The sequence below is a fragment of the Rhagoletis pomonella genome, unplaced genomic scaffold (assembly GCF_013731165.1).
Source record: "Rhagoletis pomonella isolate Grant_MI unplaced genomic scaffold, Rhpom_1.0 Rhpom_scaffold_00546, whole genome shotgun sequence".
NCBI classification, from domain to species: Eukaryota; Metazoa; Arthropoda; class Insecta; order Diptera; family Tephritidae; genus Rhagoletis; species Rhagoletis pomonella.
Genome location: NW_023459100.1, coordinates 25,823 through 43,150, shown reverse-complemented (window position 1 = coordinate 43,150; position 17,328 = coordinate 25,823). Strand labels below are relative to the sequence as shown.

The window sequence follows — 17,328 nt, the reverse complement described above, 5'->3', positions numbered from 1 at the left end:
CTTGCAATTTTTTTATGTGCACTTTCAACTATAACAGTAATTGCTGGTTTGGAGTTACTTCCTAGACATGGGAGATGATGATTTCATATGAAATATTACATACATAATAAAAATTTGTTGATAAATTATCAATACCTTAATAACACAGCTTATTCAAGAAATATTTTTTCAAAAAGTAATGCAAAGGTCCTTTAGGAATCTACGAAAAGAAAAGCCGGGCATACTAGCGATAAAACAAGTGGCGGCCATTTTTATTACACTAGACCAACGCTAGCAGTTGTTCCATATAACAAAAAGTGTATTAAAACTTTAAGGATTAGTGTAATTTATACTATATATTTAGCACCATATAATTTATAAAACCAGAAGTAAATTTTAAAAAATCCAAAATAGCGAATCCAATATGGCGTCCAAGAATTTAAAAATTGCTGAAGTTTCATGAAATTTGGTATGTATAGGTTCTTAACTTCGCTCGTTACAAATTTCAACCTAGTTTTGTAAAATTCAAAGTGCAAAATCCAATATGGCGTCCGAGATTTAAATAATTAATGGATTTTTCAAACCTGAGTAACTTTATTAAAAAATGAGAAAACTGAAGTTTTGGAAATTACGAATTTGGTGTAAAATGAAAAAAAAACAGGCCCAAACCCTTTCTCAGTAGCGCATTAAAAAAAATATTTTCTAATTTCTAGAAAATTTAACACTCTATTTGACAGCTGTCAACTCTCAAAGTTTTAATTTGTCATGGAATTCGTGATTAGCATGTCTAATAATGTAATCAGGGGCATTTAAAATTTAAAATTTCTTTTTTATAAAAAATCCCAGTCCATTTGACAGCTGTCAACTGTAAACGTTTCAATGCGACCAGCGTGCCTAAAAAACTAATCAGTGGTATTTTCAAAACGATTTTCTTATTTTTAGAGAAACTGGGAGTTGATTTGACAGCTGTCAACTGTCAAACTAAAAATTGTATGGCATATTCGGATTTAGCACAACAAAAATACTACGACCCTGCATTTTTATTATAATCGTAACAGCCCTTCTAATTTTTCGCGTAAAACATAGCTCCTCCGGCCACTGTGAGATGGGTAAAAGATTACTGAAATCTCCAATGTGGGACTCCAAGAGCTCCTTAGGTTCACTAAGAACGGTGACAGCCTAAATGATAGCTATTACAAGGCAAGCTAAGGTTCGACCCCGACCTCGCATCTGGTAACGCTGGGGCCAAAAGGTCTATTAACCCACAATTAAAGAGGTTTGACATTACCAGTTGATGGGCAACCGCTCTTAGAAAAAACCTTTCGGCTGTTACGCCGAGCAGGGATCAAATCAAAGTTGTAACCTTCCGAGTGGCAGCACGCATTGTGTCCAAAACAGTGAATTGATTTTCGTGAACTTTGCCCCCTTTTCGTGAACTTTCCACCAAAAAAAATAAAAAATAAATAAAAACACAATGCTTATATATTTAGCGAAAAAAAACAATTATTTTTTTCAGATCTTCTGTTTTTAAATTACAAGGTTGTGTAGTTTAATAACAATAAAATTTTAAGTTAGCATAGTTTACGTTTAATATAATTTAAAATAATATTAACAGTTTTAATTTTTTCCTGCAATCACCACGCTAAAACCACTGTCTAAGTATACAGAGCAAAAAACCAAAATATTGAAAAAAATACATGTCTTTCAAATAGCAAAACTAGCATCCCTGTCTGGAACATCCAAGGCGTTTGTGGTATAAAATCACAGTAAAAACTCTGTTGAAATTGTTATTACAATTACATGTTTTGGACTGTACTTCTTAGGCTCAGTAGCGTAGCGTGGTAATGGCATACATATTTTTCAACTTGCGTTTTCCGTTGTTTTTGCATAAAAGACTGTGACGCACTCGTACTTCTAGAATACCGATACTCGTAACTCGTAACTCATAATTTCATTTAATTATTCCCGCTTTTTAGCTGCGCTTCAATTTCTTTGAAATTCAAAGAGCTGGGAACGGAAGTTAACTCTACAACTAAGCACGTCTGCATTTTTGTGTGTGGTTGTATTTATAAACTAGCTTTATTTATAGTGTAATTAGATTACAAGTTTATGCTCTTTTGCAAAGACTTTATTGTGTACAGTATTTTAAACATATAGTAATTTTTCGAATTGATCTCACTTTCCGAACCGATTTACATATACATACATACATACATATATATATATATATTTTTATAATTACAAACATGAATTTCCACTCCGCCTTGAATTTGTGGAAAGGAGAGAGGGGGACGGCGTGCCGTAAGGAAATGACGTTGAGCAGAGGTGAAGATAAAGACATGCATATTTACATAATACTTGAAACGTTATTATATTTGTGCTGGCGATATGTTTCATGCCACTTCTACATTCATTTGGTATGGGTTTATTCCTGTTATATCATGAAATGAATCTTTGTTTTTAATTTGCTAATTTCATCTTCCGATTTGTTTTTCTTGGTTGTTTGCATTTAGAAAAATCGCTACAGGCAGGTGGTGGGTATCTAAACACCATAAAATCAAGTTCCTTACTAAGCATTCTTTGTCTTCACGGAAGGGAGGTTTTTGGGGCGACCTACAGTGTGACGGTCCACGTCGACGCTGTTATATACACCTCCACCTGCCCTTACCTCGCCACTATACAAAACACGCCCAGGCTTCCCTCGAGAAACACACCAGCATGGCCAAACGTAATAATGATGATGTCGTCTGCTATGAACGCATATCGCTGGCCCTAGCTCTGCTTACTGTAGATTTTTTAAATTTATTTTTGTACATTACAATATTTTTCGTCTCGTGTTGCTCCCCTCTCTCCAACGCTCGCTTCGTATCTGGTGATCACACTTAGAATTACGGACTCGAGTATCCTCGTTCGAATGGTCGCGCACTTTTGACATCTGTATGCCTCGTGTGCAGATTTAATGCTGATGTAGTCACATTACTGGGCAGTTCACACACGCTTTTGATCGCAGTTGCGCCACCTGGCGTTGGGCCAGCTGTCGCACCACCACCTGTACCGCTGCTGGGTGATGTAGGCATTGTTGTTGTTGTTGTTATTGTTGCTTTTGCATTCGCCACCTCCTCTGTTTCGGTGGTTGTTACGGGCAATACATAGGCAGTTTTTTCGCCGCGCTCAGGTGTTTCTTCTCGTCGCTGCAATGCATTTTTGCCAGTTATCGATGACTTGTACGTACTGTGATTAGAGCCAGCCAAATAGAATTTAAAAAATTCATATGTTGACCAGCATATGGCTGTGGCGGGCATTGAGTACAAAACACGCGCCAACATGCCGCGGAAAAAGCCTTTTACCCCAGCTACTCCATGGATCTGTGAAATGTAAGCGGATGACGTAATGAGTGAAAAAAGTGTAGGGAGGTTTAAAAAGTGTGCTTTTGTTGCGGCAAAATTTTGAACATGTTAGGAAAAACTGATAGTTTTATTTAAATAAATAATAAAACCAATTTAATCCTTAAGATATTTTTTGGTATTCTTCGCGAAGGCAACCGAGAAGTTTCATTATTAAGCAGGAGACGTTTTTTTTTTTTGTAACTATAGGCAAAAATTTGTTTCAAAAGCTATTTTGCTCGAAGAATCTACAAAGTTTAAATTTCCAAGGAGAAATATTTGTTGGAACCATTTTCATGAAGCATCGATACAATTTAAGTATTTTACTCATCTCAAGTCTATTGATGGCAAACATAGTGAAAAAAGCATATATTTTCTTCTTGACATGAATTAATTTTTTATGAATCTGCCGCAAATCTCGTAACTTCAAAAGCTAGGAACAAAAATAAGCAATTTCTTTTTCTTAAATTTTCTGAGCTTTTACTCGATTTATTCAAACAAAATTGAAGTAAAAGGTAAGTAGTTTTAAGAAAAAGCAATTACTTAGTTTTTTCTTTTTTGTTGTATGTATGTATGTACATATCTCCTTACCTGTCGAATCGCTTCAATCATGCCTTTTGTATGACCGTTCTCCTGTGTGTTTAGCAACGTTTTCACTACGTCCAGAGGCGTCGTGAAGGCAGCAGCAGTAGCACCTGCCGCACCACCGGCAACCATATGAACCACGGGACTATATCTCCGTTCATGATTCAACTGAAAAGTTAGTGCGCAAAAGAAGAGCATTCAATGATTGCAAGGTTTAAGAAATGAGGAGAAATTCTTAGCATGCAATAATTAACTATGTACCGTATTTTGGAAAAACTCGTATGTTGCAAAATGTAATGTCTGATATGGTATGTTCATCACTAGTTGTGTGGAATATGATCTGTAGAAAGCTTTGATGCCCTCATTGCGATACACATCTTTCATACAGCCAATAACTGTACTATATTTCGAATTGTACATTTGCATGCGTTGTTTTATCACATCCGTTGGATTCGATACGGCATCGTGTATGAGTGTCGCCACAGCACCAGAGGCCACTAAAGACAGTAAAAAAACACATTAAATACATACATTTGTTCGTATAGCATATAATTTTTCGTTGCAATGAAATATGCATACAAATTTAATTTTTTAATTGAGTTGCATACTTACTATAATTGACATGATTGTTGGTGGTGACCTTAGTCAGGAGCTCTTTCGTCATCTCATAGGAACCAAAGTACAGCGCATGTGCGGGTCCAGCGCCAGCAACAACAGCCGAGACACCACGAATGGGTCTGCGGCGTAGCATCAATAAATAGAAAGGTAGATTAATAAAAAAAAATTATGTTCCGTAGAAAATAAAACATCAGCATTATTGTGCATATTGAATGTACGAAATTTAGTAATTGGCTCACCTCATAATACCCTCTTTTTTGATCATATTCTTGAAGGTAGTGCTGATGTCATATTTGGAAGTTACTGGCGATAAACTTTGCATTCTTGTCTAAAAATACAAACCAAAAAATGGTATTCAATGATAACGATTACTTATAGGCAAAACAAAGAGTACATATGAAATTAATAATAGCCGTAAGACGCGTATTATTAATCGATTTTTACATGAAAGTTATTTTTGCGAAATTCATAGTTAACCTTTAAATATGTATATCTGGACTTGTGAATGTATGTATGAATCCACAATGGTGTGATTTGTGGGTGCATACTCGTATTTGGGTACGCATACTTAGTTGAGGGTAACCTTAGAAATGATCTATTGATTATTCAAAGGTGTATATCCAACATATTGATTTTTAAAGACAGGAGAGACGAAATCCAGCAAAGCACTTATACTAAATATTTAAAGGGTTGTACTAAAGAGTCCTTTATATAAAGCTGATCTACTTTATTTTTGCTTGCTGAAGGGGATCCGTACGATAAGTCAAAAATAAAAATGTCGAAACAGAAATTTCGAAATTTAAAAATTTTGGAAATCTCGAAAAAGGTTGAAAAAATGCAAAACGTCGAAAATGTTGAATGTTTGAAAAAAAATAAAAATTAAAAGTGCTTTTCAAATTTGCACGAATTTTACACATCATTCATTACATTATATGTATCGATATATTTTTTTCGCTATATTTATTTTCGACATTTTTCTTTTCGACAATTTTTTTCTCGACATTCTTCATTTTCTATTTATTTATTTTTCGACATTTTTTTCGGTGTTTTTAGTTTCGACGTTTTAAATTTCGAAATATCGTACCAGAACCTGCTGCAGAAGTCAAATATCGAGTGCGACGTACTTACACTTACATGTGAACATACAAACATATATTTAGACTATGTATGTATGTAGGCATGTACATATGTATATGGCTGTATGCATTGAATGGCGTGTGCTCGTAATGGCAATTGATCAGAGCGCACAACGCCCAGTTATCATTCCGAGAATACCTCATTTTTCTTATTTTATATTTATCGCGCTACTGCACTATGTATAGCTTGTTATGATAATAGAAATTAAATATTATAAGAGGCTGTTAGCAGCAGCGGCGTACTTCTAAAACCCATTTCACAATGAAATTTTAAATGACACTTGTGGGGTTTCCGAGAATAATGGTGTTATATAATGATCTCATAGGCATCATAACAAGCTTAAAGGTGGTCATATAAGGAGATGATTTGCTATAGAATATATATATACACACATGCATCCATACATACATACGTATGAATGAAAAATATTATTCGGCTTTAGTTTGCTGATTAAATTTATTAAAGAAATATTTTGCATGCAAAGATTTGTATAGCAAAGATAAAAAATTATAATGTATACATGTACGTACATATGCCTATGTACATATATGATCGCATTCGCCACATGCGAGAGAAAGCTATGGGAGTATATATTTTTTACCACAAATGCGGTAGGAGGTTTGTTATTACCTGCCGAAGTGTGACCACCATTAGAAAAACGACATATGTACATATCGCTCATTTGCTGCAAGAGTTTCATAATCTAAAAAATCAAAAACCCGAGAAAAACGGTTTTAAAGTTTACATACGCTCCTATAGTAAAGATGCAGAAAATTTTTCTTTTAATGTACTATGGTTAATCGCTACAGTTATGCATTTTTCGTGCAACATGGAAGAGGGTGTGTAGGTCATTTCTGCATATATGTAAACATATATTTATCGATATTTCACGACAAACACGAAACAAATGTTTGGGCAACACCCATTACAAAAAAAAAAAGTTGAAAAAATATAGCAAACAAAGGCCCCGTAAAAATACATACAGTACATAGGTACCTAAGTAAACATACAAGCACTCATTTTCCTCGCCTTTCATGGCATATACACGACTAGCAAAGCTCGCAAAATATTCACTTACTTAAAGTAATTTCAACCTGAACTTTGCCTTATGAGTGGAAAAATTTGAATGTAAATTTTTTTAAAACATTCGAAGCCATACTATAGCTATTCACATACTACATATGTATGTACATATGTCGGCCCCTGAAAACGGTGCAACTACAAAATCGTACCTCGTGCATGTCTACAAAAATTCTATGTATTTGTTATGCAACGACTTAGAGAAGGTGGTAATCGACGCAATCAAATGGGGAACCCTGCACAATATAAAATCCAAAAAAAAATGTACACACTAAAAATAAAAGAAAAAAACTACGAACGGCTATATATACTATTCTATACTAAATAGAAAACAAAAAAAAAAAAACTTAAATAGTTAAGCAATGATGCAGCATTTTTAGTGAAAAAACTCTAAAAGTCACGATTTTATTAACTACTTGAAAGCTTTCACAAACCAAAGCATACAACTTAGCACGTTTGCGTAGTTTAGAAGAAAATGCTGGGCGATTTTAGAACGACATGTAAAAAATCATAAACCAGACATGACACACCTACCCAGTTATCATATAACCATATGTATATTAAATATATTTCACAAGCGTGCTTATGGAAGTATTATGTACATATGTACGTACATAAACATATGTACGTGCAACTAAAATTTACTTAAATTTACTATAATTTCATTCATACACATGCTACGTATACATATGGATGCATGTCTGTATGTTGATACATTCTTGTATGTACATACATACATGCATGCATGGTTCATATCTACAATCAAAAAGTAAAAAAAAAATCAAGAGATAATTACTAGGCATCATGTCAGTATAAAATCCATAACAATAAATGTTGTCGCGCATTTTATTACCTCAGTATACCAGAAAAAAAATAACAACAACGCATGCACTCTTTCAATTACAATCGCGGAAAGTCAATAAGTAGCGCATATGTACGAACTTTTTGCATGCGTGTAGTGGAGCAGAAGCCACGATAAATTGCGATTAAATAAACGCTTTACAATTGCTTCCCATTCGCGTAAAAATTGTAAGTTTCGTCGATTTTCTTTTCTTTGACTTTTTCGACCAGCTTAAAGTGAGGGCGGCATGACTGATGATGCGGTTGCAATTGGGATGTAGGAATTGTTTGAAGAAAAAAACAATAATTTTACTTAAGACTACCAGTACCAGTGTATGCTAGCATCCTACAAATATTTCACATGGATACACAACGGATTTAAGTGAACATAAGTAATAATAATAATAATCAATTGCTCTCGTTGCAAGCATCCGAACAGGCATTTAGTAGATGCAGCAACTCTTTCTAGGCGCGTCAAAAGGCATCTCTATAAGTTTACACCCGAGATCCATGGCAGCATTCAACAACCACTGGACCCGACGCTATACAGGCTGGCCTTCAACGACATTAAACAATGGCGGTCTGCACATTGTAACAGCTTAAACTTTAACATATCTAGACTTCCCTGAAGATAATTTAGGTAGGCCTTCTAAAGTAAAGCCACTCTAAGAGGCCTACCCAAGAAGGCCTGAAAAAGTACGTCCTTGCATGTCTTCTAGAAGAGCTTATCCATATACAATTTACTCGAATAGTGGGATCGTCGGTCCTACTGAAAAAAGTCTGATGAGGAAATGTGGTGATTTCCGAAATAGTTATTAGCTATCACTTCTACCACTTTTTCAAATTATTGTTGCTTTTCCACAATAAGTTTTCATTAAAAAAAACTCAATAAAAATTGTTGACTCGAATGCATAAATTTATATTCAGTTTCATTTTCCCCGAACCGGTTCACTTTTCGCTTTTGGTTTCCATGGTTTTACAATGGGCGGATGACAAATTTTCGGGTGAATTTTTTTTTTCAGGCGAAACTCAGGATAAAGCAGAATATTTAGCATTACAAATGAATTTCAATAAACATTTAACTCGCAATAACACATATTTGATATAAACTGTAAGCAAATACTTCAAAGATGTATGATTTTTATAAATTACAGAAGTAACTTTAAAAGAACTCCTCCAAAAGACCTTCTGAAGTACGTCCTATAAAAGCCCTTCTGGAAGGCCTTCTATGGGTAGCGAAAGAAGCTCTTCAATTTGTGCCACTCCATACAAAAACGAAAGGAGTAAGGAATGTAGAGTGGAAGGCCTCTTGACTATCAGGAAGGCCTTTCGGAAGGGCTTTTCACTCCTAAAATTATCTACTGGGTTGTTGGAACATACCAAACATATGTATGTCAAGCATGTGAATTAACTCTTCGTTTGCTATCTAGGCCCTAGCATTAGTTGAGGCTAAGAAGCCGCCACAACAGCAACAGCAGAAAGAGGGTGGTGAGCAGGCGGTATCTAGCCCGGGCCTGGAAATTTTAAAGTGCTTAGGATTTTCTGATAATTGTATTAAGGAAAAGTTTATCAAAACATTTAATAAGTTGCAGTCTTCACTTTGTGTAAGAACATTTATCATACATTTATAATATTATTATATAGTATATGAAGCATTATTCGCCAACTGAAGCCCCCCTCCCCGATGGTCCAGGTAAAACAGAAAATCTGTTATATTTTGGAGAAATGGGAGAAAATGTTAATTTTTAAATTATGACTAACATTTTTTAAAATTGACGTAAAATGGCTCATAAATCGACGGCTGATTGGAAGATCGACCTATCTCGGCAGCCGGTTCTTAGACTCCTTATTTCAGAAACGTTTTCAAGAAGACCTTATTTCAGAATTTGGTTGAAGAACGTCCTATTTCAGGTACCGCTTTAAAAATGCCATATATCAAATTGTTTTCAATAAATTTTCAGCGACAGGACGTCTTTCAACCCCAAATTCTGAAGTAGGGCGTTCTTTAGCCATTTCCTGAGATAGGGCGTTTTCAAATCGGCTGCCGAGTAGGTCGATCTTCCACTCTGCCGTCCATATATTCTTATTTTTTACTTTATTATTATTTAAAGATATATCTAGGTAAATATATTTTATAAAAATATTCTTAGAATTCGTTGGAAAAATTATTTTTAAATGCATTTGTATGCGAATGTGTTTGATGGGAACGCAAGCTCACACTTTTTCGCTCGGAAATTTCTTTTTGCGTCCGTGACAGCCGCTAAATGATCGATTAGTTTTCAGATCACATATTCTATTAGCATATTCGCTTCAATGTTGTATATGCATACATATACATATGTATCTACACATACATACATATATTCTACAGTAAATCCCCTCTCCAATTAATTAAGAATAATAAAATGTAATTTTTTAGCGCACAATGACTAAATGTAATATGCTAATTTCACAATTATTATCAGTGTGGGCCTTTCCCTACCTCCTACATATGTATGTGTTTACACAAACGAACAGTGAAAAATAAAGGTATTACGCAAATAATAATATGTTTAAACGAAAGCAATAAATGAAGAATTTAGGTAAAATTCTCACTATTAAGTCGATCAGTATTGTTTTATTTAACTTGAGAGTAATATCCGGCATTTCTACATATCGTCGTTTAAAGTATAGAACCGCGTAACTGAAATTGTTTGCCCAAAATTGGATTTCCTCACCGAAGCTTTTAGTGAAATGTACCAGCCTGAAATGAGATTGCTTTTTAAAAGAGAGAACCTTTTTCAAAAAAAGAGTGTTTTCACTCTACAAAATAATTGCATTATTTTTATATGCGGTTTTGTACTTTAAACAACTATATGTACGTACAGCACGCGAAAAAAAATTTCACATCAATATTTTTTACCAGTTTTGGCTACTTTTCTTTTACATTTTTTAAGGTTCATTAATTTTTTATTAAAGCTCAACTCGTTATCTACTTAAATCCATATAAGTCCAAATTACAAACTTTGTACAAAAATTTAAAAAATTGCACAAACTTTTCATCCCAATTCCAAGTATTTTAATTCGAATTTCTAAATAAATTTTAGGTATGCAGTTTTATAGCTTATTAAAATCTGCTATAATAAAGTGGGAGTTTGAAGTTGCTAAAAAATTACATTTATGATAATTTTTTTTTCTGGCAGTGTTATGCACTCTTTTCCATATAAAAAAAAATACTTTATATGGAAGAAAATGCGTGGATACCGTCAGCAAAAAAAAAATTATTAAAGTCAACGCCATTTTTTAGCTACTTCAAACTGACACTTTATTTACTAGAATTTAATAAGCTATAAAACTACATACCAAAAATTATTCTAGAAATTAAAATGCTTGGAATTGGGATAAAAAGGTTGTGGAATTTTTATAATTCTTGCACAAAGTCTGAAATTTGGATTTATATGGTATTTGTTAGATGAAAATTAAACAAACAAATAGTCAAACCTGTTCAAAATGTTGAGGTGCTATCGTTTTGTCGCGGGCCGTACCTTCGTATGTACATACGCAAAGCTTATTTTTAATGTATGTATGTATATGCATGTATAGGGTGACCCATCTAGACCTTTCTTTTATTCGCTTTTTTCAAAGATCACGCGTGACTATTGTCATACTTTCATCTTATTTTTATTCAGAATTCATCATGAAAAGGCACACCCAACAACGCCTCAGAATTATTCAGCTGTATTAGGGAAATCAGCATCCTGTATGGTGTTCATCATCGACCTTCCGATACCTTTATTGCTAATACCGTGTGATCGTGTGATATCACACCTTTTGATTATTTTCTTTTGGGTGATGAAATCAGTTTTCATCGATAAGCCAGCTAAGATTCAAAACTGGAAGCCAACAGTACTCGTGTTATTCGCGAGATACCGAATGGACCGCACCGGCTCCAGCATAGTCGCGCCCAACATTTTGATGACATTATTTTTAATAAGTAAATATCAGAAATTATTCTTTCGGATAATAATAAAGATTCCCACATCCACTTCTGTTTTAAGTGTTTTATTTAAAATAAAAAAAAGGTCTAGATGGATCACCCTATATATAGCTTCACATTAAAACATTATCTGGGTTATAATATTATGTTTTAAATGGTCAATTTAAAAAAAATTATCAAAATCTCTATTCTCTATTATCTTATCAAAAAGCTGTTGGAAGTCAGTTACGACAAAAAAGCAAACACGTCAGATTGGCGATAACAGCGTTTCAGCTAAGAGTTTACCACCTAAAGTTAAAAATCCTCGCTATTAAATAATGCGAGTGCAAAAAGGGAAAACGAATCGTCCACAATCGTAGAACATAAAAACGAAAAATATTCCACTATCGTAGAACATAAAAACCAAAAATATTAATTGACTCAATCTTTCGCTGGTCGGGTTTATATCGACATCGTTGCGGTAACTCTCTTTAAAATTATTGATCCATTTTAGATAGGTTTGTGAAGTTCAGAGTGTGAACCAACTATAGTATCCAATAATATTTTGCCATTGAAACTGAAAGAAACAGAGCGATTTGTAAAGCAACTACTTGCGGCCGCCGACGCTGAGCGATCATGGTTATATGTTGTTGATGTTGAAATAGCATACAAATTTTTCAAACAGTGGTCCTTCAGATCAGCTATAGATCCGAATGTCATGGGAACGTTAATACCACCCCTCGGGAGGCGTTCGACTACTGGTTCTAACAACACCCCACAAAAACCGAGTTTCTATTAGCAATCGCATCTCGGTATTACTTTACGAAAAGCTTCTAAAAAACAACATTTACCGTTCGTAGGCGGAATAAAACTTCTCGATGACAGTGCCGAAAGATGAGATAGGTGGCGCAGGAGTCGAGATATTTGAAACCCCGTATTTATAGTCCGATTTGGTTCATATTACGGAAGTTGCGAATGTCACATTCGCGAATGTGAATTTTCGAAATGCGAATGTTAGGAATAACATTAAAAAAGCTATAATGAATTTAAGTCATCGTTTTTATTACTAAAATTTTTTGTAAATTATTAGAACATTAGAGGCTCGTATATAAGGCCGGCTGCACTAAACAATTGCTCATTTGGAACGCTGGCGGATGGAGCGCTCAAATATTTGCGGGCCAGATCTGCAAATTTGTCGTATTTTAGTTTAGTTTTCCACCAATCGACAGGATTTTCACGGAGATAAGCTCGTTTTCCTTTAAGATAAGCCTATAATTGACCTTTAATTTCACATGTTTTAATGTCTCCGGATTCGACATCCGAGCCTTCGCTTTCGCTGGAGGAATATAAAATTATTTCTAGACTTTTAGCAGTACTTGTTGTTGGCCCATCAAATTGCTTGATATACTACTTAACCGTTTAGCACCTGAAGCTAAAAGCCGGTTATTGTCGGCCCCCTGGTTAGACAGACTTAGAGCCATTTCAACAATATTAGAGTGGACTATCTGCCCATGTACACATTCGCATTCGCAAAACATTGGTATCATTTGATGCGAATGCGAAGGTCGAATGCAAATGTGTAAAATGATGCGAATCATTCGCATAACGTATACGAATACAAATCTTCGCAACATCCCTGGTTCATATTTAGAACGTATATTAACTACATGAAAAGGAATAACTAAAAAAGTTTACTCATACGTAGCGCACGAGTCGATATATTTGATAAACCAGTATTTATGGTCCGATTTCTTTCAAATTTAGAAATCTTGCTTTAAAAATATTTGTTTTAACTATTATTTTATTTCTTTAGAAAGTTTCCGCTGCACTGATATAATCTATATTTACTGTAGGTAGAGCTGAGTCGTAATGACACCTTTAGGAATTAAATTCCCCATTTCATTACCTGGAATTGCAAGAGTACTTTAGTATTTACAATTGCTCAAGCGAATTGTAAAAGTAATTGAGAAACTGAAAGTTCATTCACCAAAGTAATGTGGAATTTTTTTGTAATCAAATATTAAAATCGAAACCACACATTGGATATCTTCTATTTATATCTATGTATATGTATAGTATATATAAAAATGTTGTGTTCGTTTGTACGAATGTTTGTTTAAATAATTTTTTTAATTGTTCGGTATAATACCAGGATTTATGGCACGTTTTTTTTTTAATTTTAAACTCAATTAAATTGATAAAATTAAATAAATATAGTAAATTGGGTATTAGTTTAGGTCAAGTGATAGTGCAATAATTTTTACCTCCCTTTTATTAGCTCGGGATGTAACTATGTAAATACCTGATGACAGTACGAATGGAAATTATAATAGCGAGGTTTAAGTTTTTTAAACTATAATTTTTTTGTATGAAATAAGAGCAGGAAATAATGTTACTCATACGCCATATCGTACAAGACCGTATTCACACATGGCGTATGAGTAACATTTTCTATCCCGGTAGATAATTTCAGGAGTTACAAGCCCTTCCGGAAGGCATACCTGAGAGTCAAGATGCCTTCCACTCAACATTCGTTTCTCCTTTCTTTTTTGTATGGAGTGGCACAAATTGAAGAGCTTCTTCGTGCGCTTCCAATGGAAGGCCTCACAGCGCGGCTTTTATAGGACGTACTTCAGTCCTTTTGCAGTTCTTTTAAAGTTATTCTTTAATTTATAAAAGCAGGATATCAGTAAGAGTACTTCAAAGGCACCAGAAGGCACGCCAGTTTGGGTAGTATTTGGGGTACCATAATATACACAATTAAGTCAGTGCATTTTTATAGATACGCAGGGATTAGTCCAAGAGAGCAGCAGTGCCCGAAGCAGCAACAGTCCGGACTGTTCTTCACCGAAGGGCGAGCATGAAAGTATGCGGGCGGGTCTCATCTGCCGCGAAGCACATTCGCGGTAGGATCTGGAAAATTTATCGCTTACCCTATAAACTCGTTATTCAGCCTTTTTAAAGTCCAATTAGTAATATTACTTGCGTATGTATAAGTTATTTATTCAAGGCAGTTAGCAATTCAAGAGTAAACTTTTTTTCACAAAAATTTCGGTACTTTTTAAATAACTTTGAGGAATTGAAGAAAATTACATTACTAGCACGTAATTTATTTGAATTAAAAAACGTAACTCCTTGTAATGGATAAAAAAAAAGAATTATATTTGAAATTACTTCTAAGGAATTGAGAAAGTAATCAATACCTTTGCTGTGAACTGAAGGAATTGAATCCTAATTAAAATTACTGAGGAATGTTATTGGAATGTAATTGCATTTACCCAGCTCTGACCGTACCCGCTACAACAACAATGGAAGCCAGTTGTGTTTCTTGCTTAAAAATTACGTGTGGGTTAAAAGTTCCCTACGATAAAATTTAAGTTAACTGAGTTAATCTTTTGAATCCGTTCATTGGAATTCTTAGATTGATAGCTAAAATCTCTTGATTAAAATAACAGAATAGGAATTTGAAAAAAATAAATAAAAATTGATGAAAAAGACTCCTTGGTTAAACCTTATTTTACGTGATCTTACAGAAAGCTGTTCATGTACAAGGTTTATTAAAGCAGATTTTTGGAATACTGAAGTACAGAGAACAGGCTTAATAATTGGCGCCGGCCAAGGTATTGTTTAAGAACCCTCCCAACAAGTTGCATACAGAAGCAGTTGTCTTCGACAGTAGATGCTAATCCAAACTCTACTATGTATGTACATACATATAAGATTCCTCAACTACGTATTTACCTATATCTGCTTCCCTACTACATATCTGTGACACCTGCCACTAGCTCTAGCACTAACCAACCATATAAACACGTTCATTATTTCCATTTACACATTCCTACATACATATGTATGTATGTATATACGAAGTATGTAAAAATTCGAGCACGCATTCATTACTAACAATAAATAGACATAACCATCTATGTTCTGGCATGGCATGCCAAAATCGAGCGATTAATCGTAATAAAAAATACGCATTCGCATAGGGAAAAACAACAATAAAGCAGCCAACAAAGAGGAAAGAATTACATCACGACGCTAAAATTTTAGGTTAGGTACGACGTTGCTAACAGCTGAGCAGGCAGCCAGCTATAGACCCCGGGGCTGCTACAAAACCAAAGAAAATCGATTGAGTCTGCAGTGACCAAGTTTTCCATTTAGAAATTTAATAATTGAGATGTACTTGGCAAAAAACTTACTTTAACCGAATCCAATGGATACATAACACAATGTTCCAGCACGCCCGCAAGTGCACCGGCCGTCATGTTGATGCTCACGCTGGTCGTTGGCAATGATTCGTAGTCGTCCACGTTCATGGTGCTTGTTGTATAAAATCACAAGAAACGCAATATATAAACTACACGCCAATCTATAGTCAAATTTTAACGATAGTTTGCTTCTAATGTTGCTATTTAATCGCCTGCGATGCAGAATTTTGGCTGTAAACAAACTGCTTTTACAACGAATAAAGGCAAAACTTGCCTCCGCTGAATAGTGGTTATGCAGATCCCAAACGTTGTCTTCCGATTTCTGCGCGTCACTAAAACTTCGCAATGTGTTTTTCACTCTTTACCGACCGAAAGCCGATGCTGTCGCCTTGCCTTGTCCGCTCTTCCAATCATCAACGAGGTGCAATTGTCACTTGCTTTGACTGTTGCTTGCTTCCCGATTTTCTCTCGGCGGGAGCTATTGTTTCTTTTGCTTTGGCGGTTAGTTTCCTCCACGTTTTCCACTTTCCCACTTTCCACGATATCGGTTGCTTACTTTTCTGCAATTGATAACAGCTACATAAATTAAAATAAGAACAGTGTACCAATTTTGCCGCTACATAATTATATTTTCGCAGCCATTTAGAGTTTGAACAAGTTAACTAATATGTCTTTACCTGCTCGTATGACCTGAATTCCAAATACTTTGCAACTAGTAGTCAAAGCTTCGTGACCAAATCCAAAATAGTCTATGCCAAAAACAATGTACCAAGCTGGTTTGCGCACCACCGTTCCTTTGCTTACAATTTTTCAATGATTAAATAAATTCTTCATGCAATTTGATTATAAACATATATGAAAACCGCACTGGTTCGATGCCCTATCAAACGCACGCCCAATTTAATTTTACACTTGGAAAGGCGATATAACTCGCTTTTCCTTAATCTTTTAAATTTCTTTTCACGTGAATTTTCTGTTTTTTTTTTTATTGTCAAAGCGTCCGAATTTCAGGTGATGCCACTTTTTAGCTGATGTTTCGCACCTAGATGGCGCCAACTTTTTTCTAGCTGCGTTCCTCACTGTTCTGTTGGATAAACCTTTGAAACTGTCAAAAACCAAAAAGTACCGGAGCGCTTTTAAGATGAAAACTGGTAAAACTGTCATATACAGTTCAGGCTAGGAATGTTCGATATTTAAGAAAGTATCGATATCACGAATCGATTTAATTCATTGCATGTTAAATCGATATGGCGATATATCGGGCTGAACCATATCGATATCGGAAAAATCGATGTTGAAAATCCTACTTCCAATTGAATAGAATATTAGACCTGCCTATCAACTCACCTAATTGTGTTATTTGCGTCTTGTATATTTACTGAGGACTAAAACGGCATGCCGGTCGACTCAAGCGGTTTTTCAAACTTAAAAGCTAAATAAATCACACAAGCTGCTGATTAAACCTAATTTAATATTTTCCCATACACTTTTTTGTAGATCAAAAATAAATTTCAACTTAAATATCGGTATTGCGGGTAAA

The 17,328-nt window shown here is 34.8% G+C and overlaps 1 protein-coding gene across 2 annotated transcripts; it reads right to left on the bottom strand.

Moving 5' to 3' along the window:
- Window positions 1–2,456: 2,456 nt before the first annotated feature.
- On the bottom strand, window positions 2,457–16,757 carry LOC118751126 (mitoferrin-like). 2 transcript variants are annotated; one of them, XM_036485897.1, is made up of 7 exons: window positions 16,466–16,757; window positions 15,780–16,364; window positions 4,805–4,893; window positions 4,560–4,684; window positions 4,209–4,444; window positions 3,954–4,115; window positions 2,457–3,344 (listed from the first exon to the last, which is right to left on the bottom strand). In XM_036485897.1, the coding sequence occupies exons 2-7, from the start codon at window positions 15,894–15,896 to the stop codon at window positions 2,868–2,870; spliced, it is 1,206 nt and encodes a 401-aa protein (XP_036341790.1). In that variant the 5' UTR covers window positions 15,897–16,364; window positions 16,466–16,757; the 3' UTR covers window positions 2,457–2,867. The 2 variants fall into 2 exon arrangements, with proteins under 2 accessions (XP_036341790.1, XP_036341789.1); XM_036485896.1 differs by having other exon boundaries at window positions 15,780–16,348.
- Between the last annotated feature and the right edge of the window lie 571 nt (window positions 16,758–17,328).